At 56.4% G+C, this 24,289-nt stretch overlaps 1 protein-coding gene across 9 annotated transcripts in view; it reads right to left on the bottom strand.

Annotated features, from left to right (window-relative positions):
• Positions 1-2,286: 2,286 nt before the first annotated feature.
• The window catches only part of TMEM63C (transmembrane protein 63C), a 42,148-nt gene continuing 20,145 nt past the window's right edge, over positions 2,287-24,289 (bottom strand). For 4 of the 9 annotated variants that reach the window (XM_068946656.1, XM_068946655.1, XM_009675655.2 and 1 more), the window contains 23 exons: positions 20,847-20,955; positions 20,311-20,531; positions 19,209-19,288; positions 17,522-17,609; positions 15,617-15,654; positions 14,960-15,102; positions 14,519-14,570; positions 13,972-14,080; positions 13,329-13,402; positions 12,934-13,014; positions 12,429-12,549; positions 11,694-11,827; positions 11,255-11,377; positions 10,620-10,773; positions 9,913-10,019; positions 9,004-9,090; positions 8,377-8,442; positions 8,058-8,220; positions 7,464-7,569; positions 7,100-7,267; positions 6,800-6,915; positions 6,194-6,265; positions 2,287-6,082 (listed from right to left, as the gene is read on the bottom strand). In XM_068946656.1, the coding sequence (XP_068802757.1) occupies positions 5,870-6,082; positions 6,194-6,265; positions 6,800-6,915; positions 7,100-7,267; positions 7,464-7,569; positions 8,058-8,220; positions 8,377-8,442; positions 9,004-9,090; positions 9,913-10,019; positions 10,620-10,773; positions 11,255-11,377; positions 11,694-11,827; positions 12,429-12,549; positions 12,934-13,014; positions 13,329-13,402; positions 13,972-14,080; positions 14,519-14,570; positions 14,960-15,102; positions 15,617-15,654; positions 17,522-17,609; positions 19,209-19,288; positions 20,311-20,508 (2,493 nt within the window). In that variant the 5' untranslated portion in view covers positions 20,509-20,531; positions 20,847-20,955 and the 3' untranslated portion in view covers positions 2,287-5,869. Of the gene's footprint in view, positions 6,083-6,193; positions 6,266-6,799; positions 6,916-7,099; positions 7,268-7,463; positions 7,570-8,057; positions 8,221-8,376; positions 8,443-9,003; positions 9,091-9,912; positions 10,020-10,619; positions 10,774-11,254; positions 11,378-11,693; positions 11,828-12,428; positions 12,550-12,933; positions 13,015-13,328; positions 13,403-13,971; positions 14,081-14,518; positions 14,571-14,959; positions 15,103-15,616; positions 15,655-17,521; positions 17,610-19,208; positions 19,289-20,310; positions 20,532-20,846; positions 20,956-22,557; positions 22,801-22,869; positions 22,972-24,289 lie in introns of those variants that run through there. The other 5 variants (XM_009675654.2, XM_068946657.1, XM_009675653.2 and 2 more) reach the window with 4 other exon arrangements.

The raw sequence follows: 24,289 nt of genomic DNA, 5'->3' as shown, positions 1-24,289 counted from the left end.
TGCAACCCTAGTGCTGCTGGAAGGGTCAGAGCGACAGTCCCCAGGTGCACCCCGCTTTGCTATCTTTGGCTCCCAGCACCAGCCCGGAGGTTTGCTACGGCTCCCAGAAACCATTCCTGTGTCGCAGCAAGGCTCTGCGCTGCTGCCCGGCGGGGGACGTTCCCCGCTCTGCCGGCCCCGGCCGGCTTGTGCAGTGGTGCGACACAGTGGGAGAGGCGATGTGATTGCTTGGCCCCAGCTGTGCAACACTTTTGCATGCAAAGGCTGTAATCAGGTGAGTGGGTTTCTGAGGGCCTCAGTGCCTGAACGCACTGAGTAATGGGGCTGACACAACCCTGTTATGCTGTGATGAGCTTCTCCTGGAGCGAGGGCTGTGAGAGCCACGAGCTGGGATTGGGGAAGCAATTACAAGCCTTGCTAGCAGCAGGGACTCCTGCTTCTGCTCCCTGGCATCAGCAAGGCCCCAAACGTAGCCGGATTTACTGCTATTTACAAAAGAGAGTGTGTGTGCTGGGGTGGGGGGGGAAACGGCTTTAAAATTTTTGCACCCAAAGTCAAGCCCCCTCCTTTTGCCGTGAGCCAGGCTGGTGGGAACAGCGCTGACCCCGTGGGAGCTTTGTGGGGTCTGGGCGGGAGGGCTCCACTCAGTTCAGCCCTGTGCTGGTGAAATGCAGGAATTTGGGTACGAAGTGTGTGTTTTGGGGAAAGGGGGCGAAGGGCAAAAGAGTCTGCTCAAATCCTAGAAAGAGGCACCCAAAATGGCATTTGCTCCTCATAAAGGCCTCCTGAGAGGGATGATGTGGCCAGCAAGTCACCCATGTCACCTTCCCTGGGCTCGCTGGTGGTCATGTCAGCCTTGGGACTCTTTCCTTCCCGAAAGGGAGCCCTGAGAGCTGAGGTCCTGCTTCATCTACCCTAGGGTCCCCGCAGCTTCTGCCAAGGATCCTCCATGGGACAGATGCCCTCACTCCCCCTGGGCCATGCCATGGTCCTGGTGGCCACCTCCCCCCAGCTGGGGGGTGGGCAGGAAAGGATGCCCCTGCCACCCACATCCAGGGGCAAGTCTGGGCCCCGCCAGTCCCTGGTGTTGCTGGCAGTCTCTGCAACACCCCCCGCCCCCAGCTTCCTTTTCTTCAGCTAGTGATCCCAGGAGACGTGGGAGCTGCCATCTCCAGGACAAGGGGCACAGGAGCCGCACGGGGCAGAGGCTGCCTGCAGGCACGCTCGGCTCGCGGCCCCGCGTGGGTTGGCGGGGGAACTGCTCCCCTCCCGGCGTGGGGTGGCTCGCAGGGGGCACCCTGCTGGCTCCTCTTCCTCACCAGGGGCCGAACTTGTGCTTTGGCCTGGCTGCCGAACACTGCTGCCCGGGGCTCCCGGGAGGGGGCTGTGAGCCAGGAGGGAGTCCCTGGGCTGGCCCCGCGGCCCTGGCGTTCCCCTCTCCGCAGCTCCTGGCAGCAGAGGCGCGCATCCGCTCCGCGCAGCGGGGCGACAGCAGCGGCCAGGGCTGCCTTTGCTCTCCAGCGCTGCAGCTTTTCCCCACACCCAGCACAGCTGCGGGGCTGGGGGTGCTGCTCAGGGAGCTGGTACCGACCCCCCGCTGCTGGGGGGCTGCTAAGAGGCTGCGCCAGCCTCTGAGAGGCTGAGGGAGGGGTGGGGGGGGGGGGCCTCATTTGCCCCTCAGTTCTTAGGCCTTTGCTATTTCTGTCCAGTCACCCCCTCGCAGCCCGTCTTCCCCTTTATCTCTACCAAAGCTTCCCCGCCCCGCCGGCTTGTCTGCTCGCCGGCCTTTGCGCCCCTGCTGCATTTCTGCCCCAAACGCCGGTGCGGTGCTGGGAGAGCTGCCGGGGCGCGACAGCGCACGCGCCCCTGGCTGCAGCGGCGTGAGTCCCCTCCCTGGCTGGGCAGCGGGTTGCGAAGGTTTCGCCCAGCAGCCCGGGGAGCAACACACGTGCCCAGTTGTGGCACTCGCTGCAGGTGCCAGCGCGGTCTCCCTGCTCTCTTAGCACATCAAGAGCGAGCCGTGGGCTTTGCTTCTGTGGGAGCCTGGTGAGGGGAAGGGGTCTAAGCAGCAGCCCCCCCCCCGCCCCCCCCGGCCACAGGGCAGCTGGGAGGCAGCCTGCCTTTCCTGCAAGGGCTAGCCAGGCAGGGAAAAAGGCATGGTTTGGGAAGGGGCTGGGGTATTTCACAGGCTGCAGCAGTGGGTGCCCCCCCCCCCCCACCCCCCCCCCCACCCCTCAACTCTCACCCTACTATTGCCTCCTCGGCACTGTGCGGGGCACACAGGGGTGAAACTCCGGCCCGGAGGCTGGGTGAAGTCATTTTATTCAAGGCACGGTCATAGCAATAAATAAGGAGACGGCACAGACCTCTGGCACATTCCTGTAGCGTGGCAGCCAAGGGCAGGTGAGGCCAGGACCCAGAGCGCCCGAGGACGTGCTGCCACGCGCAGGCATTTGCTTCCATGCTGGAGAGAGCCTGCAGCGTTTCCAGCGGGTGCTGAGAGCATCCCGCCAGCCCCAGCCAGGGCCTCCTGCCCCAGGTGCAGCCAGCAAGGGCAGCGGCTGAGCACCCCCCCCCCCCGGGAAAGGGTGTGGGGGGGGGGGCCCCCACACTCGGGATGAGCAGCGATGCAGGTGCCTGGGCAGGGAACCGTGTGAGCCCTGTCGGGGGGCAGCCTGAGGGGTGCTTTCTGGGGCTGGGCCAGCAGGAGGGGCTGGCTGAGCTCAGGGCCCTGCCAAGGCACCCATGCAGTGGCTGGCACACCAGATCCACCAGCCTGGGCATGCAGGAGCACAGGTGTGGGGAGAGGGATGCCAGCTTGGAGAGCTGGGGGACCTCCCCCCCCCCCCCGGCCCCCGGGCCGGGCCACCCCATGGGGATGGTGTCAGGGTGCTCTTGAGGCCTATGAGACCTGGGCTGCCTTTTAACCCCCCCCCCCCCCAACTCAGGACTTGCGCACTGTGCCTCGCGCGCCCAACAGCCCCAGTAGCATTGAGCACGGTGAGCGGTGCAGGGCATCCCTATAGCTCCACGCTGCTGAAAGTCCATCCAGGGGTTGGACCCCCCTCCCCCCCCCCCAGTGCAACTGCCTCCCATGGTGTCCAGGGTCCGGGGGTGGGGGACAGGGTGCTCCCCCACCAGTGTAAAGCGAATACAAAGTCTTCTGGACGGGCAAAAGACCAAGTTTAGCTCACCCACATCCTGGGCAAGGTCATGAGCCATCTGGCCTGATGCGACAGGCACCAGCTCAGCTCTCAGTCTTGCCTGAGGGTGCTGCATTTCACCAGGTCACTGCAGTGGATGTGGGACAAAGAGCCCAAGCATCACCCTGCGCCTAGGCAGATGGTGATGCATCCAAGGGAAAGTGTCCAGCTCTTGGAAAAGGACATGATTTCCAGTGCTTTCTTCTGCATTTCCCACTGGTGGCCGTGGGCAGCTCCTCGCAGAGGAGTCTGAGCTTGTCGGAAGTGCCAGCATCTCCCCTAGCACAGCACAGAGGCTGTAGGGTCTCCGTGGGGTGTTTGGCATCTTAGGCCCTCCTACTGCCATCCTCCCAGGTACTGGGCCACAAACCTGCTGAGCCGGCCTGCTTGCATGGGCAGAAGCAGTTACTCCTAGTCCCAATTTTTATGCAAGTTGCAATGGTTGAGCCCCTGTCTTTGCATTGCAGCATTTCCCTTGCTGGTTGCCTCAGTGTGAGAGGGGGCTGCAGGAGTGTCCCTTGCCTCTCTGGATGGCTCAGGGAGGGAGATGATAGTGGCTGAAATATTGCTCTGAAGTCAGCAGAGGAGCAGAGATGGTCCTTGCCACCAAATGCAATTTCTCTGTTGTTAGGAGATCACATTGTGAGGCTGGGCTCAGCAATGGCGAGGTCAGTAAGCAGCAGCTTGGGGTGCCTTTGCTTACCAGGTACTGGGCTGAATGGGAGAGACTGGGCATGCTGGAAAGGACTGAGCACAAGTTTCTTCTCAGGAGAGAATATGCCCAGCTGGAAGGGGCAGAAACAGTTATGCAATGCAAAATGCTCCCTTTCAGCTCATCCGCTGGGCAGTGATGCAGGGGACACAGAGCATCACAGCTGCAGCTGCATCCACGTCTGGGCTAGGAAGGCTGGAAGAAGGGGAAACCCTGGGAGCTTGGGGTCCAGTGGCACTGACCATCCAGCTCACGAGAAGCCAAACGCCTCAAGCAGCTGGCTCATCAGCTTGTGAGCTCAGCAGCCAACACCCCCACACTCCTGAACCAGCACGGCTCTGCTCACAAACTGCCCTGATGCAATACTGCATCAGAAAAAGCAGAAAAATCAACTTGAGGCCAAACAAAGGCTGAGCACGTAACTAGAAGCACTCAGGTGCACTTGCAGAAGAGAGGCTGAATAGGACAAGGCTCCCTGGCCCCTGAAAGGACCTACGCTGCTGCTGAGGAAGAGTCAGAAATCCTCAAGGACCCCATGCAGGCAACAACAGGCACATGCATGCTGGCCCTGCCAGGATTTACACTTGAGAGGAGGTGATGGTTGTGGAAGAGCCTCCCAGGTACAGCCAGGAGCAAGGGCAGGATGCAGTGCTGAGACAGGACCCAGGATCTGGAGGTGGGGGTCCCACCAGCCCCCCTTTCTCTGGCAGTGGGACGGAGCCACATGGGGTCCTGCAGCAGCCCTGGGGAGAGCACCACCATGCAGGGGGCTGCTGCGAGGGGGCAGCAGGACGATGGGTGCTAAGGAGGAAAGGCTGTAGCTGTCATGGTAATTGAACACATGCTTCCCTTGACCTTACCCATCTCTCCAAACACTTGGCTCAAAAGCACAAGCACTTTCCAGCTGCAGAGGGATGAGATGGGATGGGATGGGAAGGGAAGGGAAGGATGGCAGGGTAAGCAAGTTGCTCACTGTGGACAAGACCAACGCTGTGGACATCATTAGTGCCTTGCTGCTGCAGCAGTGTGGGGGTCTCTGTGCCTTTGAGGAGCTGGGATTATGGCTTCATGTCTGACTTGAGCAAGGGACGCTGGTGCTCAGGAAGACCGGGCCAGAGATAACCCAACCCTGTGTGGGCCCAGGGTTCAACCCTGTGCGCTCATCCAGTCAAAAGCACAAGTGTCTCAGAAGCCCCCGTTTATAATTGGCAAAGCCTTGGTGCAGCTCACAGGCAGCATGGGGGATGCACTCCTGAGCTGGCGCGTGGGTAGGCAGGAACTGGCTGCAGTGGGTGCCAAAGGGCAGCGGCGAGCTGCCGAGGGCAGCGACAGCAGCAAGTGGGCACAGTGGGAAGCGAAGGTTTGGCAGCTGCACCTGAGCGCGGCCGGCTCCGGCAGCACCGGGGTCCTGCAGGGCTGTGCTTCTCCATTGGACGCATTCATCTGAGCTGTCTAGGCCATCTCTCCCTCCTGGCCAGGGACCCAGCCTTCCTCCTCCCCTCAAAGCATGGCCTTTAGGAGAGACCCTCTCCCCCCACTGCTGCACCCCTCTGCTCCACGCAGGGCTGGAGGAAGGAAGGAAGGGGCAAGGAGGGCTCGGGGCCATTGAGCCCCATCCCCAACAGAGGCAGGGAGCCATGGAGGTGGGCTGCAGGGCAGGGGTGCATGGGCTCCTGCTGCCTTGCGCGGGTGCCTGGGATGGGGCGAGATGAGGCGCTCTCCTGCCCATCAGTCCTGCTGCCCTCCGGCCCTAGGCCCCTGGTACCACCCGTGCGTGGGCCCGTTGGCAAGCTGGGGCAGGCAGGCAGGCACTGGCCCCACAGGTGCTGGTGCCCACCAGGCAGCAGCAGGGTTGGCATGGGAGCCTGGGCTGGTGGGGAAGACTCCTTTCTGCCCTCTCCGCACATCCTCTGCTCTCAGGCATTGCCGGAACTCGCCACGGCGGCGGGGATGCTCATTGGTAACGGGCCTGGCTTTCCATCACCGGCCCGGTCCTGTACTCGCCCTCCACCGCTTCCAGCTCCGTCTCGAAGCTCTGCAGACAACCCTCCTCCCCGTCCTCCGCTGGCTCCAGGTGGTTGCCCATGGTCCCGTAGGACTGGTGCGCCGGGGAGGCCGCTGGCGTCAGGGTCAGCTCAGGCTCCTGCAGGACTGTGGCCACAAAGAGCTGCGGTGGGAGACAGAGTGGGGTCAGGGCCAAGGGGGGCATGGGCTGAGGCTGGGCCACAGCTGTCCCTGCAGGGCTCGGAGGGTGAGTGGGGAGAGCGCGCGTACTCACGTTGGAGTTGGGGGTGGAGGAGACACTGCTTCGCTCCGTGTCGTTGAAGGCGCTGTCAGACTGGTCGGACATCTAGGGAGAGGGAAGCAGGGAGGAAATCAGTGGCACAGAGTAACTGAGCCTGGCACCACCCTGTGCAGCCTCCCCTCTGCAGCCAGTAGTGGGCAGGAAGCCCATCTGCAGGGCTGGTGCCGGGATTCAGCCAAGCAGGCCATGTGGCCTGCTACCCTGTGGCTGGCAAAGGCTGGCCAGCTGCAAATCAGAGCTGGAGCAGTAGCTAGGACAGGGATTAGCTGCCAGCCCTGGTGGGCCTGCGACTGTGAGACTGGCAAGTGTGGCAAGCACTGACCCTGTGCTGGGGTCTCTAGGGGTGGGGAGTGACCATGTGGGTACCAAAACATGGGTTCCAGGCAGCTGCCAAGCCAAGCGGGTAAGAAGCAACCTGGAGGCAGGAGTGATCTGTGCCCTTCCTCTGGTCTGGGTGCAACTGAATCCTCAGGATCCTCCATGAAAACTTACCCAGAGGAGTGGGAAAGGGACAAAGTGGGATGTGGGAAGGAGCTGTGCCCTACCCTGAGAATCGGACAGGCAGCTGCCCATGCTCACCTGGTAGCTGGAAGGTTTCCGTGGCTGCAGCTTCTTCAGGCAGAGGCCAAAGAAGGAGAAGAAGATGCAAGAGAGAAGGACCACGAAGGTGAAGAGGGTAACAGGGCGAGTGGGACCTAGAGCAGAGACACAAGGGCAGCACGTGAACCCCCAAGGGCTCCTTGGGACTTGCTGCACATCTGGCTGAGCCTCAAGCTCATGTCTGCACTATCTGATACTATCTGATGCTTCTTCTGTAGAGCTTGAGACCTGCAACACTCAGAAATGGTGGGGGGGGAGCCAGCCCCGACCTCTCCCTACCGAGGCGCAAGACGGAGAAGAAGAGCAGCCAGAACATGCAGAGGATGGGGGCCACCACAACCTGGCTGATGGCAGCTACATGGAGGCGCTGGTTCAGCTTCGTGGGGATGTACACATAGTAGATGTTGTACCGGTCGACCATGTGCTTCAGCAGCATGTAGAGTAAACCTGGCAGAGAGAAACAGGAGACATTTGGGGAAGAGCATGATGGGGAGAGCCATGGAGCAGGGAGAGCAAGGCAGGCCCAGGAAACAGCACAGGGGGGCATCCTTGGGCACTGAGGAAGCTTGTGCTCCCCTACTGTTCTTGGTGGCTGGAGCACGCTGTTCTCAGCACAGCCTGGGGCAGTGGGGCTGGTACTCACCAAAGGGGACAATGATGGGGCATGTGATGCTGTAGGTCATAACAACTGAGAAGATGCAGCAGGTCCAGGCGTACTCCAGCCCAAACTGGAACTGGTAGGCTTGGCTCTGAGGCACAACCAACAGCACTGTTACCTTCCTGCTCCCACCTTATGTGACTGGAACACCCAGGGTGCTGGAGATGGGCCCTTCAGTCCCTCCCCTAGGGCGCTGACAAGCTGGATGGACAGCAGACCCAGAGATGGTGGGTCCTGCGCAGAGCACACAGGAGCCAGCAGCTGGTCCCTGGTCTTCTAACACCCCTGGCATGGCACTACTTCTTCACCAGCCCTGCAGAGCTCAGCCCCTCACACAGCAGGGAGTCTTTGCATCCCAGCCGGGCCTTGCTTCCCCAAACCCACACAGTTGCCTCTGCACACCTCATCCCATAGGGATAGGGCCAAGGTCCAGCAGCACCCTTTACACGATGGCCTTTCCCCCCATGCCTCCCCATAGGACCAGGAAAGCCTGAATTTACAGCCAGCCCCTGGCAACCGAACATGTCTCTGGCATGCCACGGGGACTGCATGTGTGCAGATGCAGCCCGAGCCATGTACCCGCTTGATGTGGAGCCGCTCGGGCTCAGACTTGGCAAAGCAGAGCCGGGTGGTGTAGACAAGGAGGCCAGGGATGCGCAGCAGCTCCATGGCCGTCCCAGTCAGGCTGGAGGTGATGATGTAGTTGACAAAGAAAGCGCCATTATCAGGGAGGAAAACGCACCTGCCCCCAGAGACAAGGAGGGAAGAGAGTGAGGCCACACAGGCAGCCGGGAGAGCCACCAGGGCAGGAGGCAGCCAGGGGCTGGCACTGGGCTCTCCCCACTCGCCCAGAGCACTGTGTGAACCAGCGCAAGCCAGGGAGCTCCTTGGTACTCACTGGAACTTGATATCAGCCTCATCCAGAAAGTGCATGTCAAAGAGCCAGCGGAAGAAAAGATCCAAACTAGAGGGAGGAGAAGAGTAGCAGCTTAGAAAGATGGCACAGAGAAATATGAGGGGAGCATTCAGCAAGCATGTCCTTTCTACATGCACAGAGCCAGTTCGCTCAAAAGCAGCTGTTATTTCAGGATCCATCAACAGGGAGGTTTCACAGGCCAGCAGGACCTGGTACGGCTGTGGCTATGCAAAGGCTCTAGCAGAGTGTTGTCCTATGCTCACCTGCCTGGCCCCTATAGTACAGAGAGGCTCTACCACTGACTCCCTGACTTGCATGGGGCTGCTGGAGATAAATAAACAGCAGCGCATTGCCCTGGAGTTGGCCATGGCAGCCTGGCAGGCTCCACAGCTGTCCCACTCCCTCTACAGTGGTGTTTTCTGTCTGTAATGATGCTGGGAGTGGCTGGGCACTGCTAAAGAGTGAGCAAGATCCTCACCAGACACAGCTACTTTTCAATAGCAGCTGAAGTGAACTGTTTTAAACTCATTTGTAGGGAGGCAAGGAGCCTGTGCATGTTCCCTAGCCTGCAGGTAAGCAAAGAGAGCAGCACAGCAGATTGGTCAGTACCTGGTCAGCCCCAGTGAAGGCAGGATGATGACCATAAACACCAGGAAAAAGAAACACTTGTGCATTGTGAGTTGATTTTCACTTGACCTGGGGAGAGGAGAAAAAAAGAACTTTGCACTTTCCAGAGGCAGATCAGGAGGTCAGGGTGAGAGGAGGTTGGGCTGGGGTCTAGCTCTTTACTGAGGCACTACTGCTAGCCAGAGGAAGCCAAGCAGGAGCTGTGCACCTGCAGGGGCCCTGGAAAACCTTTCTGCAGGCTGTGGAGGAATCACCATTAGGAAATGCGCTGTTGTGAAAGCTATCACTCTCTTAGCCTCTCACAGCCTTCATCCTTGCCCCCTCCTAATACAGTATCCACTGGTCATGCACCTTGCGCATGGGCTGGACCAGCAAGAGGGAGCTGGATTTCTACCCTGGATGCAGGAGCCAGGGACACTTTCCCTGCCCTTGGAAGGAGAATGGAAGGATGGATGCAGGCAACAAGACAGTGTGGGCCAGGCTCCTGCAAGGAGGGGACTCAGTAGACCAGGCACAGGGGGTGGGACTGACAGAGAGTCAAGAGAGAGGGAGCAAACTGTAGAAGCTGAGCAGTAGTGGCACTTCCTCTGCTAGGAGACTTTGAGCATCCTGAGTCTTCTGTAAATCTCTTCAGACCCCTCTCAAAACCAGCTCGGTTTGCACTTGTTGGCACCCTGAATGTGTTCACAACCATGGCAAGGAAACGTTTCCTTTGAGCATGAGCTGGGGCCCTTTCCTGGACAACATCCATGGTGCTGTGGAGATCTGCCACTCTTCAAGCCTACTGCCTATCTCCCTGCAGGTTGGGTTCAATGAGTCCTACTGAGGCTCTTCCCATCTAACACAGCCCTGAGTAGTCTTGTGGGGAGCATTACGGCCGGGCCCTGTTACCTCGTCCAGTGTGATTCGAAGAATGCAGAGTAGTAGACGATGAAGGGCAGGAAGACGGAGAAGGCCCAGAGCAGCAGCGTAGGGAAGAACTGGGTGATGATGGGGTTCTGCGAGAACAGAGATGCCAGACACCCATTTAGGAGTCCGCTGGCTTCAAGGAGGAATGAGCTGTGCCTGCCTGTGCCAACACTGCTCAGCCATGATGGAGGCAGCTCCCCAGGCCTCCTGGCACAGGTGCCCCTGAGTGCATCCCCTCTGGGAGCACTGCAAGGGCATTTGTTCCAGAAGGGAAGAGCTTGAGGATGGCAAAAGGCATGATGGGTATGTGCTAAGACCCAACACCCTCACAGCAGCTAGCAGGTCAATGAAGAGGAGGGTGTTGCATTGCTGGCAGATTCTAATGTCCTGGAGTTGTTCCCACCCCTTTCCTCCTGCACAGACACCAAGCTATACTTCCCTGTGGACAGCAAGCCTGAGGCACAGACACCCAACCTCAGGTATGCATGGAGGCCCCAGGACTCTGCCATCAAAAACACATATGAGAAGGGGGAGATGACAAACTGCACAAGCTCTCTTTGCCACTCATCAACAACTGTCCTGGTGATGGATCATCTCCTTGGGCCAGCATAAAGCCAGGGACATCCTCTAACACAGACAAGCCTGAAAATGGAGACTCTTTGAGGCTGGCACTGGGCCCTATCAACTACCTTGAGGCTCTCCACGGGCCGTGTGACATTGAACATGTCCATGGTGTTGACGATGATGGCCGGTGTGGTAAGGAAGAAGAGGAGAATGAAGAGGCAGATGTTAAGGAGGATAAATCGCACCCACCATGATGTGCCACGGACCGATAAATTCTCCCTATGAGAGAAAAGTACGTTTTGGAAATGGAGCATAGGACAAGCTGTGTGCCTTGGGGCCTCTGAGCATGCCCTCCAAAGTGTGCAACCACACTGCTTCCCTGTCCCTGCTGTATACACTGACCCTCCTGGCAGCCCTTGCTCCGAGCTCACCCTCTCCCTGCTCTCAGCACCGCTGCATCGCTGCCAGCAGAGCCCCCGGGACTCGAGCATCACAGCAGGAGCAGCTCTGTGCCCCCACAGAGACTCTGGGGGCAGGCCAGAGAAATCAGAGGATGGCAATCACTCCCAAGCCTTGCCAGGCCAAGCCCTGTCACCTTTGGGATGATCACCCCAGTCACAACTGGTGATTTCTGCTAAGGCCGCAGAGAGAGGGATCTTCAGCCCCTGCCTGCCTTGGGAAGATGCCCCGTAGCTATGGCCACAGATTCCCCCTCTGCATGGCCATTATCCCTCCCGCCCCGGCCTGCAACGGGATTTACCAGATGATATCGCTGGGTGCAGGGGCATAGCGAACACCCCAGCAGTGTGACTTGACCACTGTAGTCACGGAGGATTGCTGAGGGTGCTTACGACAGCGGATGTGACTGTAGTCCTTCAAAATCCTGCAAGAGAAAAGAGCTAAGGGGACAGGTCTGAGCCAAGGGCTCAGGACTGCCCCTGCTTCCCTCTCCCACCTTTTGTAACACCTTTTCCACAACCCCAGGCTTGCAGAGCAGTCCTGTCTTCAGCTAGGAGACAAAGCTGGAACAGACGCATCACTGGCTTTGGCTGGAGGAGCCAGGGAGGTGCCCTGAGATCCCCTTGCTGTCCCCCAGAGGCAGTGGCCCCAACCCCACTTCCCACCATGCTGCTGCCAGGCTAGGGGGATGTGCTTGGACTGGTAGGGTCACAGCCTCCCCCTCAGAGATGGGCACTCACACAGCCGTCATCCTCTCATCCTGGAAGGTGACGAAGGCCATGTCGAGCCGCTTGAGCGTGATGCGATTGCGCTCAGCGTTGAACTCATCTGTGAGTTTCTCCTCCAGCTCCCCATAGTACTGCTCAGCATCCACCTGCAGGCAGGAGCAAGGTGGCTTTGAGGAGCTCTCCTTTCTTGGGGCAAGGTGAGAGCAGATGGGGGGCAGGATAACAATCACCCGTCCAGGACCAGGGCCTCCTGAGCATGGGGGATGGAGAGGAGGAGCTCTGCTTTCCCATGCTGGGTTGGAGAAAGATTGCAACCTCGGATTCAAGAGCTGCCAAATCCCATTCGGGGAGTGTATCAGCCATGGTGGGCAATGCGTGCGAGTTGCTGCATGTCACGCCAGCCTTTCCAGCACACACTGCTTACGACAGAGTGGCAGAAGCTGTCACAGAGGCAGCACTCTGGGCTGCAACGGAGAGCTGAGCGCCCTTCAGTACCGCAGTGCCTGTCAAGGCCTTAAAGGGCAGTGCTGGGGAGAAGATACTCCTGGGTGTCCTGTTGCCTGCAAGGGGCTCTGGGGGCTCTTCAGCCTTGGTGTTCACGGCAAAAGGGAGATTTCTGAGGAGCCCATCAGAGATCAGTGCGGCAGGCAAAAGGAAGGCTCTTGGAAGGCTTTCCTGCCATAAGGCAGCCCCTGCCCTCTCTGCTGGGGAACATGCTGTCTCCAGCACTGCCCACTCCCCTCCTACCTGCTCAAAGCCACAGATGCGACAGCAGAAGATGCGGGCACAAGGATGGGTTTTGATCATGATCTTCCCCTCTTTCTGTGCCTTGGTGGTGAAGTAAAGTCGCCCCTTCATTGCCTTGCGCCTGCCAAGAACAGAGCCAGAGATGATGTTCTTTCAGGGAGTTCCCCTCCATCTCCCCCAAGGAAGTGAGACCAGCTCTCTGAAGTTGTTGGGTAGGAGCCATTTCAGACTTCCACAGCCACACTGCCAGCTCAGGACCATTGTGGTCTGAGCCAGCTGTCTCCCCTTGCCAGGTAGACTCCATTTGGCACAAGGCAGCTGCTATGCCAAATCTTGCAGATCACTGTATTCCCTAGCAGGATGGAGGCCTGGGAATAGCCAGAAAAGCTGTAGGAAGCCTGCCCGCCAAGTGCGAACACCAACGCTCACCAGGGCATGCACATCTGGGCCATACTTGTGCACAGAAAAGAAAAGCTGCAGGCAAGGGGCCCCAGGACACACTCACCTCTCTGCATCCAGCTTCATCAGCTTGCGCACGTCGAAGCAGAACTGGACATTGGTGACGGTGCAGCTCGGGTAGGCCTCACTGTGGGCATGGAGACACAGAGACACTGGGAGCCAGGGGGATGGGGACAACCTTCCCTCCCCATGGCAGAGGAGGTGGCAGAGGAGCTCACTGCCAGTCCCCCAGCTTTCTCCCTGGCAGGGTGAACCGGACTGGCAGGGGTCACTAGCCCCAGTAAGACCCCTGGCCAGGCTGTGTGAGAAGAGGCCAACTGCCTTCTCTGCACCAGAGTGGAGCCATCCTGCCTGCAAGGGCCGCAGCATGTTGCTTGCCTTCAGCACGTGGTGAGCACCAGCTGCCCTGGTGGGGCAAGACTGGCACATGGTGCTACTCACTGGAAATGCTTGATGATCAGGGAAGGGTCTGTTATCTCCTTGGGAATCCGCGTGACCATCAGTGTCCGGGCGACCTGGAGGAGGAGAAGGGGGAGAGGTGATGGATGGGGGCAGAGGGTCTGTGGGACATCTAACTGCCATCCTGCTTGCCTGCACGTGGTGTTCAGGGTCACTGCTTCCACAGTATGGATGGTGAAAGGATGTGCACAAAGGGAAGGGAAAAGACTAAGTATGATCCTGCTCTCATAAGGTGGCAGAGAAGGGAGAATGATCCCTCATCCCTCCACCCACCAGGAGGGCTTGCTGCCAGCCGTGCAATCTGAGTCAACACAGACCTCCTCAAAGCCTGCTCCCAGACTCCAGAGGCACGGCTGGACATTACAACCTCATAGAGAGCTGGACACAGCAGAATTTTAATTTCAGCAACAAGGTAGCAATAAGAGAGAGTTTTACCTCTGGGCTGCCAGGCTGCCTCCAGAAGCTGGAGGACATCCACCTTATCTTTGCCTGCCTGCCCAGTTCCAGACTGTTTGTAAAGCTCTTTTTCTATATTGGGACCATCATTTCTGCAAAGCACACACAGCTGTCCATTTGTGCTGAGAAAGGCAGAGATGATGGCTGGCAGAGAGGGGAAGTTGCTCACCTTCTCGTTCTCCCGGTATTCAAGATGGACAGAGTGATGAGCCATGCAGAGGATGGTGAGGATGAAATAGATGAGGGCGAAGATACTGTGTAGCCACAGGAGACGGTCCCTGGAGGAGACAAAGACTGGATCAGCTACCCATGCAGTGGGCACATGTCACACAGACCAGCTCGGTGCTCGGCACCACACACGTTGCTCTCCCGGCCCTCCCGGTCCTTGCAAGGACTGCAAGATCCATTCCTTGGGGGACTGGAGGGGCTGCTTCTAGGGTGCTGAGATATTGTGGAAATGAAGCTGCCCTAGCTACTCCAAATGCAACCTTTGCTGATAATGGGGGTGTAGCAAGCAGTGCATGCATGCCAGCTGCCATGACTGTGCTTGTGTGCAGTGCAAACAGACACACGGACAACTGCGAGTAGCGTGCTGCTCACATGGACCAGTCCCTGGCATGGTCAAGGGGCTATGCCGAGCGTTATGCCTTGGCGCTCCCAGCGGTGCTAACACAGCAGTAGCACACACAGCCCCTCAAGACATGGGAGCCACGTACTGTGTTGGGATGTTGGCGATGGTTGTCCGCCCAAAGTGGGTGGGATTGTTTCCTGCAAGAGAACAGGAGAAGCAGGGAGGTTACAGGAATCCGGTGCAGTGTGTGCTCCCAAGGGGACCGCTCCAGTGGCTCATCTTTGCTCCCTTGTCTCCACACATCTCCCAGCTCCCTGCCAAGCCCCTGCCACGCCTGAAGTTCTCGAGCCTCTTTCATTTCTTCTGTCCCACAGCTGAGCCTGATCCCTGTCCATGGGGCCAGCTCCTGGTACAGTCATGCTGTGTGGGATCAGCCCTCTAGATAGCTTAATTCCGCTCAAGTGTTGGCTCATGACAGTCTGGTCCTGTCCTCCATCCCTGTAGCACAGTGCACACTGCTCACCCTAAGGCTGGGGTCACTTATGCCACTCTCCTGAACCACCCCAAAACTTGGGGAAGCACCTACCCAAGAGATCTCCCGAGAAGTTGACGGGCAGGATAACAGCCACGGAGAGCACACAGACCAGCATGAGCAGGACCAGGAGATGCCGCTGGAAGGAGAGGTATGTGGTGGCATCGATCCCACATTTACTCTGAATCTCCTCATCTCTGGGGAAGAGAAGTGGGTGCAGGTTAGTGCTGGTGGTGCTGCCTCCCCTCCTCTGCCGCCGCCACCACCACCACCACCACCACCATCCCCCTCCCCATGCCAGGGACGCTAGCTGCTCCAGCTTTGCAAAACCCGCAGAAATTCACAGTATCCTGCCTGTGGCACAGGGGATTTGGGTATAGAAGGAACAGGGAGAGGAAAGACCCTTCAGGCCGCCAGCCGATTGCAGGACTTGCTCCCACCAGAAGAGCTTAAAGCCCTTTCTTTTGGGGCATGAGCCTGGGCATAGCAGAGCCACACAAGTTACGCAGAGAGGAGCCCTCTGCTACCTCTCCCCTGTGGGGTGTTTTAGTGGGGCTCCCTCTGCTTTCCTCCTTCTCCGGTCCCCATGGGAGCTTGCTTGGTGGCTCTAGGTGTGGGGTGGCTCCAGAGCCAGTGACCACCTGCACACACCAGCTCCCTGGGGCCAGGCAGCAGTGGGGTGCTGCCAGGGAAGGCAACGCCAGCACTTACTTCATCTGGTAGATAGAAATGAGCCAGGAGCAGAATCCCTGGAAAGGAAGAGAGTTAGGATGAGCTGGAGGCAACCATCCCAGCCTCCCCATGTAGCGCTGGGCTTGGGGCATGGCCCCTGGGGGACACTGCAGAGGTGGTGCAGGGCCACGGGGGCTGAGCCACGCTCTGCTCTTGGCCGCAAAAACAGAGAGCACAGGGCTGTCTGCAGGTACACCTAGCCAAGGAGCTCAGCTGCCATAGTGGCCAAAAGCAGGTGCTGGAGAAGAGCAGGAAACACAGTGATACTTCTGTAAAAGAGTCTCCTGGCTTCAATAACTTCTCTTCTCCGTACCTTTGCTCATAATGGTAAACATGCAGTAGGCTTTTTTGACCATGGCTGACTACTGAAACAGCACTGCCATAGAACAATATAGGACAATGCCAAGATCTTGTTCTTTACTAGTAATAGCTCTGAACCTGTCACGGCATGTAATATTCGGATTTTTCTCCCATATACATTATTTCACGTTTACCTACACTAAAGTTCATCCGAGTTCAAGGTCCTTCTGTAGTCGTCCCCATCAGTATGCTCTGCCCCTTTTCCAGCCAGTTTATGAAGACCATGAAAAGGAGGACCCCAGGCAGATCCCTGGGGGGCTGCCTTTACGCCCTCCCCTTGTGAGAGCTAACGGCTTATTCCTCCTCTCTGTTCCCTGGCTTTATCCATGCCATGACTTCTCCTACCCCGCAGCTGAGCTTCTTTTGAACAACTGCAGTGGGAGACTTTGGAAATCCAAGCAAACTCCACCAAATCTCCTCCTGTCCCATGTGCCCAGCTGGCTCCAAGGACTCCCCATAGCTCTGAGGCCTGACTGCCCATCAGGAAAGCCAGGCTGACTCTCCTCATATGTCACACTCAATAGATCTCTGCAAAACCATTTCTAAGAATTTGCCCATATGGATGCTAACATCACTAGTATGTAATTTCCTGGGTTTCACCAGAAACCTTACTGAAAAAAGTAGCAATGCATTAGCCAATTTCCAGCTCTCCAGGACAGTTTCAAGAGAGAAATATACTTTTTTTTTAATACAGCAGTGACTGTTTCAGCTTTTGTTGCCAGAAAAGAAAGAGAAACAGATAGCGAAACACATCAGTCCGTGTTTGTTGCTAGTTAAGCCTCTTCTGTGTCTGATGCCATATAGGGAAAAAAAAGACAACTTCAAAGGGATGTGTTTGCAGCCCACCAGAGGCGGACATGTGGGCGAAGGGAGCTAGTAGCGCTCCCAGTGGCTGGTAGGGAAGGCAAGGAGGGAAAACTACGGGCCAAGGGACTCGCCTGGCCTCGCTGCTCCTCTTCTGGAGGAGGACTTGACTGCTTTGTGTCCCCTGTGCTTCATGGGCGAGAGCGAGCAGGATGCCTTTCAGCAGCCACAGAGAGAAAATCACTTTCCCCCAGGGCAGGGCTGTGGGGCAGCTCCCTTAAAGTGAGGGCAAGCAGCCTGTGCCCTGCAGCATGGCTATGCGATCCTGGGAGGACTATCCCACCAGGGGAAGAAACGTCCTTACAGGAGCGCAGAGCTTTACCCTCGCGGGCGTACAAAGGCAGCACGCTTCAACTATGTCCCCATGGCCAGCACCAACGGTAGTGCAGCGAGGGACAGGGACCCTGGTGGGGAGGGTCCTCTCCAGGCTGCCCCTCACAGTAAGTGCCTGGAGAACCAAGGCAAACCAGGACAAAGAAACCCTTCAGCTTTTCCTAGCATACAAATTGCAGCTTCTGGGCCTGCTGTTAACGGGTGTTAAGCAGAAAACACTATGTTTGAGAGTTTAACTTCTTGTGCTTCACTTCTGGCCTGAGCTTCCTCTGAGTAACAGTGTCTCCTTGGACAGGATAGAGCTCGCCACATCCTGCAGCTACTCACCACGTCTTTGTTGTCCGTGTCGAGGGGACTGGTCTCAGACGGGGACTTCTCTTTCTCACTCTGCTCGCCATAGAAAAGTGACGTCAAACTTCAAAGGGAGAGGGAGAAAGGAGGAGGTGAGGCATAAGTGAAAAAATAGAAAGGAGAGAAAGAGCATCCCTGGGAAAGCAACTCATACCCTGCCCTCCTTGAGCTTGTCCTGGGAAATCAGCCAGGCTGATATGGGGCATGTGCACAGCAGGCTCAGCGGGTGGAAGGTGTGTTTGGGTTTGAAATTATCAGGTCGGATGAGTAGTGACAGAGGCTGCTCAGAAGGGAGCCCCTCGGAGGCAGGATGGTTTGGAGCATACAAGAATGGCACCCTGAGCCCCCCAGCACCCTCTGCCCCAAGCCCTCCGAGAAACACCTGCTTGTCCCCGCACATGTCCTGTGCTGGAGGCTGGACATGCACAGTGCCTGGAGGGAGGTCGCTCCAGGCTGCTGTACAGCTGGGGCCCACAGTGTGGTTGCTTGCAGAGAATCACCTTAGCTTGAAGACAAGGGCCTGGTAAACTGCATTTTTAATTTGACTAGTTTCAGCCCTCTTAAATGACTTTGCAATAAAGGAATCTTAACCAGATCTTTCATTTTAAATCTTGACTGCTCCTTTGATCTCCCTAGTGAAAGAAAACATCGCCTATCCACTTCTAGAGTTAGATCCGGAGCCCAAGTACAGGAGAAGCCAGAGAGGAGAAAAGATGGGAAAGAGGCTTTTAGGAAGTTTGTTCCTGCAGGCAGCCCAGGCCTTGCAGAGACCTCTTCTGCATGTACCAGCCTGTGGAAAAAAAGAGGCACCACAGCTGGCCTGGGGCGAGCAGCACTCTGGGAGCAAGCAGCTGCAGGCAGCTGTGGGCAGTGCAGCCTGCCAGGAAACCTGGCCCAGCTCTGGCCCGGGCTCTGCTTTAACTGTGACAGTGGCATTTCTTGTGGCAGTCTGTGCTTAGCTCTGCAGACAGGCCAGGAAAGGGCAGGTGAGCCCTCAGCCTGCCTTAGCGACACGAACAAAAGCATTATCGCTGCCTATCTACCTCCGTTCCCTCTGGACAGCCCTGCTCAGTCCTGAGAGCGCAGAAAGGAGTGAAAGGTGGCTCAGTACCCATCAGAAAGCAGCTCTTGGGCCTCTTTCTTTCCCAGGATGAGGTGCTCCCTGTTACCAAGAGCACCATCACCAGATGCCCAGTGCTGTTGCTCACAGGAGCTCCATGTTCTTGGAGGGATTCAGCTGTTTTGGATGTGGAGGGGGAAAGGAGACTATCAGAAGTGCTGCTAGCCACCCTGGGCAGAGCACCGTTCAGTCCTTGCCAGGGGACACGTTGTTTAACCTGTTTGGGTAACAATCTCTATCACCTTTTCACTTCCCATAAAATACTGCCCCTAAGTAAAGCCTCAGCTCTGAACCTGCAAGAGGGAATCAAAGCTTGCCTAGGCTTTCCCTCTCCCTCCAGTGGACCGTGCTTGTCTGCTCCCAGCTGGGAGAGCCGGCCCCAATGGTGCAAGGACAGCCAGGCCATTCCCAGAGGAAAGGAGGACCAGAAGCACCCGCTTGGCTCCTTCGTGGGCCATGCTGTAGCCCTGGCCCCTCTTGGCCAAGAGGCTGCAGCTGAGGGCAGTGGGGCTGGCCTCACGGGTGGCCTCACGCCCTTCTCACCTATCATTGTCCATTAGCAGTGCCAGGCGCCCGTAGTCCCAAGCTGCTTTCCGAAGGCAGGAGAAGACCAGAAGGAGAAGCTGCAACAAGAGGGAAGAGGGAAGGTGAAGGGTCTTGCCGTGGGGTGCCCCCACATACCTCTTTTTCTGTTTTCCTGCTGATGGGCCCAAGCTCACGCAAAACTTGCCTCTCAAGCCAATCTCCTCCTACTCCACAATCTCACCACAGCTGCTGGAGGATGGCAACACAGACGCTGACACAGCCCCACAGATCTCGAGTGCACCTGTACCGTGAGAGACTCCTGCAACTGGGACGCAGCTATTCCCGAGGTTATGGCAACCACCGCTTCTGTGGCAGTCCCAGTGGTCACCCATTGTCCAGCACGGAGTGGGCAAAGCTGTTGTCCCCCCATGCTGTACAACTCACCCACACTATCCCAAACAACGGCCACACTGGCACACACAAGGCACGTGTGCTCACAGCCAGTCTCTCCTTGGGGATGCTACATCCCCACACAGCCTTACCTACAACCCTCAGGCTAGGTCCACTCTTCCTCTTCTGGTCAAGCATCACTGGTGGGATGAGTAGCAGAAGCTCCCGTGTGCATGGATGGCTCAGCCCCTTTCTCACTGCACCATGTCACAGTGCCCTGAGCAGGAAACCTGCAGCATTGCTCCACTGCACCATCCCACAGCACCAGTAAGAGGGATTTACCAGACTCTGGTGTAACTGTAGCTACCAAATCCTACTATAGCAAGGGCTGTCCTGCAGGATCAAAGGATAGGACTGGAAGGACCTCAGGGCTACCTGGAGCACACAGACCTTGGTAGCAGGACATACAGGGACCACATCACCTTTTGGCCCACCTTCTTCCTGGAGCACTGTCTCCAATTAATGCATAGAAAAGAAGTGCCAAGAGAATTTCATTCAGGACATAGCCATTACTCTAAGATGATGCCTCATCTTAGAGTTTGAGATATGGGGACTGAGCTTGCTGGCCAAGGATGCCATTTCCAGCCCTGGTGCCCCATTTTCTCCTAGAAAGTCTGTGGGCACGGGGGAGCGGTGCCCGCAGGCACAGTACCCTTCTGACTCCACTCACCAGCCAGAGGATGAAGTTGATGGCGAGCACAGTGGGCACACCGCCGAATGGCAGGCCTTGCAGGACAGTGCTGCGGGAATGGGCGCTGAAGCATTGCTCCTCCGTGCTGTTCGCCAGGGTGTCCAGGAAGCTGAGCACATCCAGAGAGGTGGAGCCAGCACCATCCGGTGCTGGCTCCACCGAGTACGCACTGTCCATTGGTGCTGCAACAGGGCCTCACGCTGCAACATAGGGGCCAGGGTGAGAATGGGGGAGCTTTTGTTAGAAAAGGAGCTGTGGCTCCTCCAGCTCCTCCACAAAGGTCTGAGAAGCTCGCTAAGGGTAGGGAGGGGATGGAGCTGGTTAGTGGCCTTGGAGTAGAAATGCCAGAGTAATCGGAGCAGAACTGACTGAGCACACCCCATACTCCCATCTTCTCCACTCCCCCTTCTCCCACAGAAGGGCTGTGGGACACAGGGCAGGAGGAGTTTCACGGCTGCTTCACTCCTTCTCCCCACTCCCTTAAACCCCACGCTATTTGTTTTTTTCCATCATACCTGAGATAGGTCCCTCACCACCTCTCCCTCTCATTCCTAGAAGGTGGGTTGAATCATGGCCACCCTGGTGCAGTCAGCAGACAGGAGCAAGGAACCTTTGCTTGAACTTCTGTGAATAAGAGCAATGATCACATTAGCAGGTGGGCTGCTGGGGCTGCACTCGCTTTGCTCCCTGCAACCAGAAAGCTGCTTTTTGTTGGCCATCCCCCAGCCCTCTCTGTTCTCCTCTAGCATCGCGGCTGGTGTGATTTGAGAGTCATAGGACCTCCCTTCTATCTTCCTGCCAGAGCAGGACTGCTACTTCCAGGACACATTAGAAAAATCAGCTTCTTAAAATCCTAAATGCCAACGTTCCCCCACTTTGCCTGAGTGCTGACAGTGCGGACTACAGTTCTTGCTGATAGGAAACACTTTTTTGCTCTTCACTTTCTAGAATTTCATCCCTTTCTCCCCGGTGCCCTTGAGAGCTTCCCTTTTTGCCTTGGGATATCTACCTAGCCGCTGTGACCCCCTCTTGTGGTGGCAGCTTTCCACATTGACACATAACAAGCCTTTTCAATTCTCCCTCATGCACCAGACACCCTTGTTGATTTGAGACCTTATCTAAAGCCTCCTACAAGAGTGCCATGCACTGCAGACATGCTATTGTGACCACAGCCTATGCAAGAACCACATGAAACCTCACTGTGCCTATTAACATGGGTGCTTGTTTTGTATTCAAGCCACTGGGCATTCATTCATCTCTCTCCTTTTTATCTATATTCTAGCCACAATTAGGACCCCACTGTGGCCCCTGCAGTCACTCGGCGAAAGCTGATCCCTCAGTGGCCTGGACGTGCCAAGCTTATATGGTGTTTTCTTCCCATCAAGACCAAACTGGATCAATTCTGCTTTAACACCAAAGGAAATCTGATTCAGAGGCCCTTGGGAGCACAGAAAGAACGCACACACAATTCCTCAGCTTAGAAAGCGGATCTTCTTCAGCTCTACATGGATTTGCTTTTGTTGGGAAACATTTACTTCTGCTGTATCAGCGTGACAGATGGGAGACTACGTTAGCACGTGGTTTTATGTGCACTGTTACAGCCTCAGGCTCTCTCTCTTCGAATAGAGAGTCTTGTTCTTGAGGAAATTATGGTCCTGACCTAGAGCTCTTGAGAAGGAACCCCTCCACTGTTGAGCAGAGCAGGTAGAATGGAGGTGCTGGGGTAGGAGTGACACAGATTTCAGGCCTGAAGCACGGACCCTCTTCACCCTCCTTATCCAGGGCAAGGGAAGATTGAGAAAGAGAGAGGTTTTCAAATAGAAAGTTGACAAAAATGGGCTTTGACACTCTGACAAATGCAATCAGGTAGACATCATGGATTCCCAAGGACATCTTGAAAGTTTAGCCTTTAAGAGCTGAAGAACTAGTCCTGGTGCCTGTTGTTTCCAAACTAAAGAAAGAGACTTGCTATTTCTTCTGAAGCCTAAATTCCAGCCCAGAGCAAATCTTCACTAGAAGCCACAGAGTTGGCTGGGGACCTTGGACTAAGGCTATAGCCCAGCAAAACTTAAGGCTCACTCTACTCCAGGGTTAGGCTGATATCTGAGGCTATCTGCATAGGTTCCTCAAAGAGATGTCAGAAGCTGCTGAGCTACAGGCATCAGGATCCCCAGGACACACAGACCCATACCAGTCACACTTATTGTATATGTGGCATGTTGTCACCTGGGGCACTGCATTCAGCCTCTGCTACAGATCTGCCCATGCTGCTCACTGCAACATCTTCTCCTTGGACGTCACCCAGCCATGTATGTCCTGATCTGACCAGTCTATGGGGTCTGGAGACATCCTAGCCCAAGCTGGGAGGGCTGACAGGGTGGATCCCAAAAGGAGAACTGCCACGTCACACTCTGGGATGGGCTGATACCTGGTCCTGGAGGGCATGCCAGTAGGGTCAAGATTGAAGTACTATCCCTGATGTCATGTGTGAAGTAAGGGGTGGGCTGGCAAAGCCTCCCCATAGTGTCCTCTACTCACAGTTTGTATCCCAACCAGGGTAGGGAAATCCCAAGCTTCGAGGCCCAGTGTGGCCCGGATGAGATAACAGCCTCTGAAAAGGGAACTTCAGCAAGGCAAGTCCTGTGGGAAATAAATGGGCCACTGTGACATGCTGCAGCCATCTCCCCCAGCCCAGTTGCCTTCGGCTTGCAGCAGACAGCTGTGAAACCTCCAGCACTATCGGGACCTCTGGCTGGGGGCAGCCCTCTCCTAGGGAGATGCTCTCGATCTGTTCTTCCCTGTGTGCACATCTCCCTCCCTTCCATCCTCATATAAACAGCAGAGCCATCACCATCTGGCATTTTCAGCTGCTAAATAATTCATTGCCTTTTTGTTAACAAGGAGAGTGTGTCTGTGACCGAGGGAGCTGCTGGACCTTCCGCAAATAAACAAGGGGACTCTTAGCAACCTCTAAGTCTCTTCTCTGCCACCACTTCACTGCCCAGGGTTAAGATCCTGCAACTTGTTTCTAGGCAGGGTTCATGCTTCTAGAAGGAGCATCACAGCATGGCAGGGAGAGAGGGAGAGAGCATCACGGGGATCAATAAAGGCTGCCTTTCCCTGTCAAGTCCTTGTTGCTGCCCCCTTTCTCCAGCAGCAGATAGCATTTTGCTCCCAGTGGACAAAAAGCAACGGGTTTCTCCTGCAAATGCTGCTAGTCATCCTGCTCCAACTTCTCCTGTCCACACGCAAACCTGTCCAGCATCTCCTTTCCGAAGCAAACCTTCACACACCTAGTCCAGCTAGCTCCTGGCTCTTCCCCATCACATCAAACATCATTTTTTCAATGACAGTCTCACTGCACAGAGAAATTTTAGGGACAGAAGAGCCCTGAAGCCACAGGTGATCTTCCCCTCTCTCCCAGACAACTCCAACTCCATGCCCAAAGGAGCCATCACACTGTGCTCAGTCCCATAGCGCAGCCCCTGCAGCAAATCACAGCTCCTCTGAAGCTAACCGAAGCTCATTTTCCTGCCTTTGTCCAGGTCCCTTCACTCCCAGATATCCCTGCATAGGATACTCGTCTCCAGATACCCAAGCGGTATCTTTCTAGACCATTTGTTTCAGCCAATCTCACCTTGTATGGTGCTGATCCTATAGAAGCTTACGCAACTTACATAACTGCAGTGTTACCATTAAAATAACCACTGGGAACAACCAGATAAGTAAATCATGTAAAGTTTCTAGGAATAGCTCATGCAGTAAGAAGGGCAAGAAGAAATTTCTGCTCATGCACTCCAGTAACAGCTTGATCTCAGACCTATAGGACACGCTCAACTTTCCTCCAAGTGGAGGAGATACGTTAAAGAATAGGATTTTGCAGTGATACATATAGTGAGAGAATCACATGAACGCTGTAGGTCAGAGTTAAAGTTACTGTTAAAACCCTTAAGCTAAA

The sequence above is a fragment of the Struthio camelus genome, chromosome 5, assembly GCF_040807025.1.
Source record: "Struthio camelus isolate bStrCam1 chromosome 5, bStrCam1.hap1, whole genome shotgun sequence".
Lineage (NCBI taxonomy): Eukaryota > Metazoa > Chordata > Aves > Struthioniformes > Struthionidae > Struthio > Struthio camelus.
This window is presented reverse-complemented; position numbering and strand designations above follow the sequence as displayed.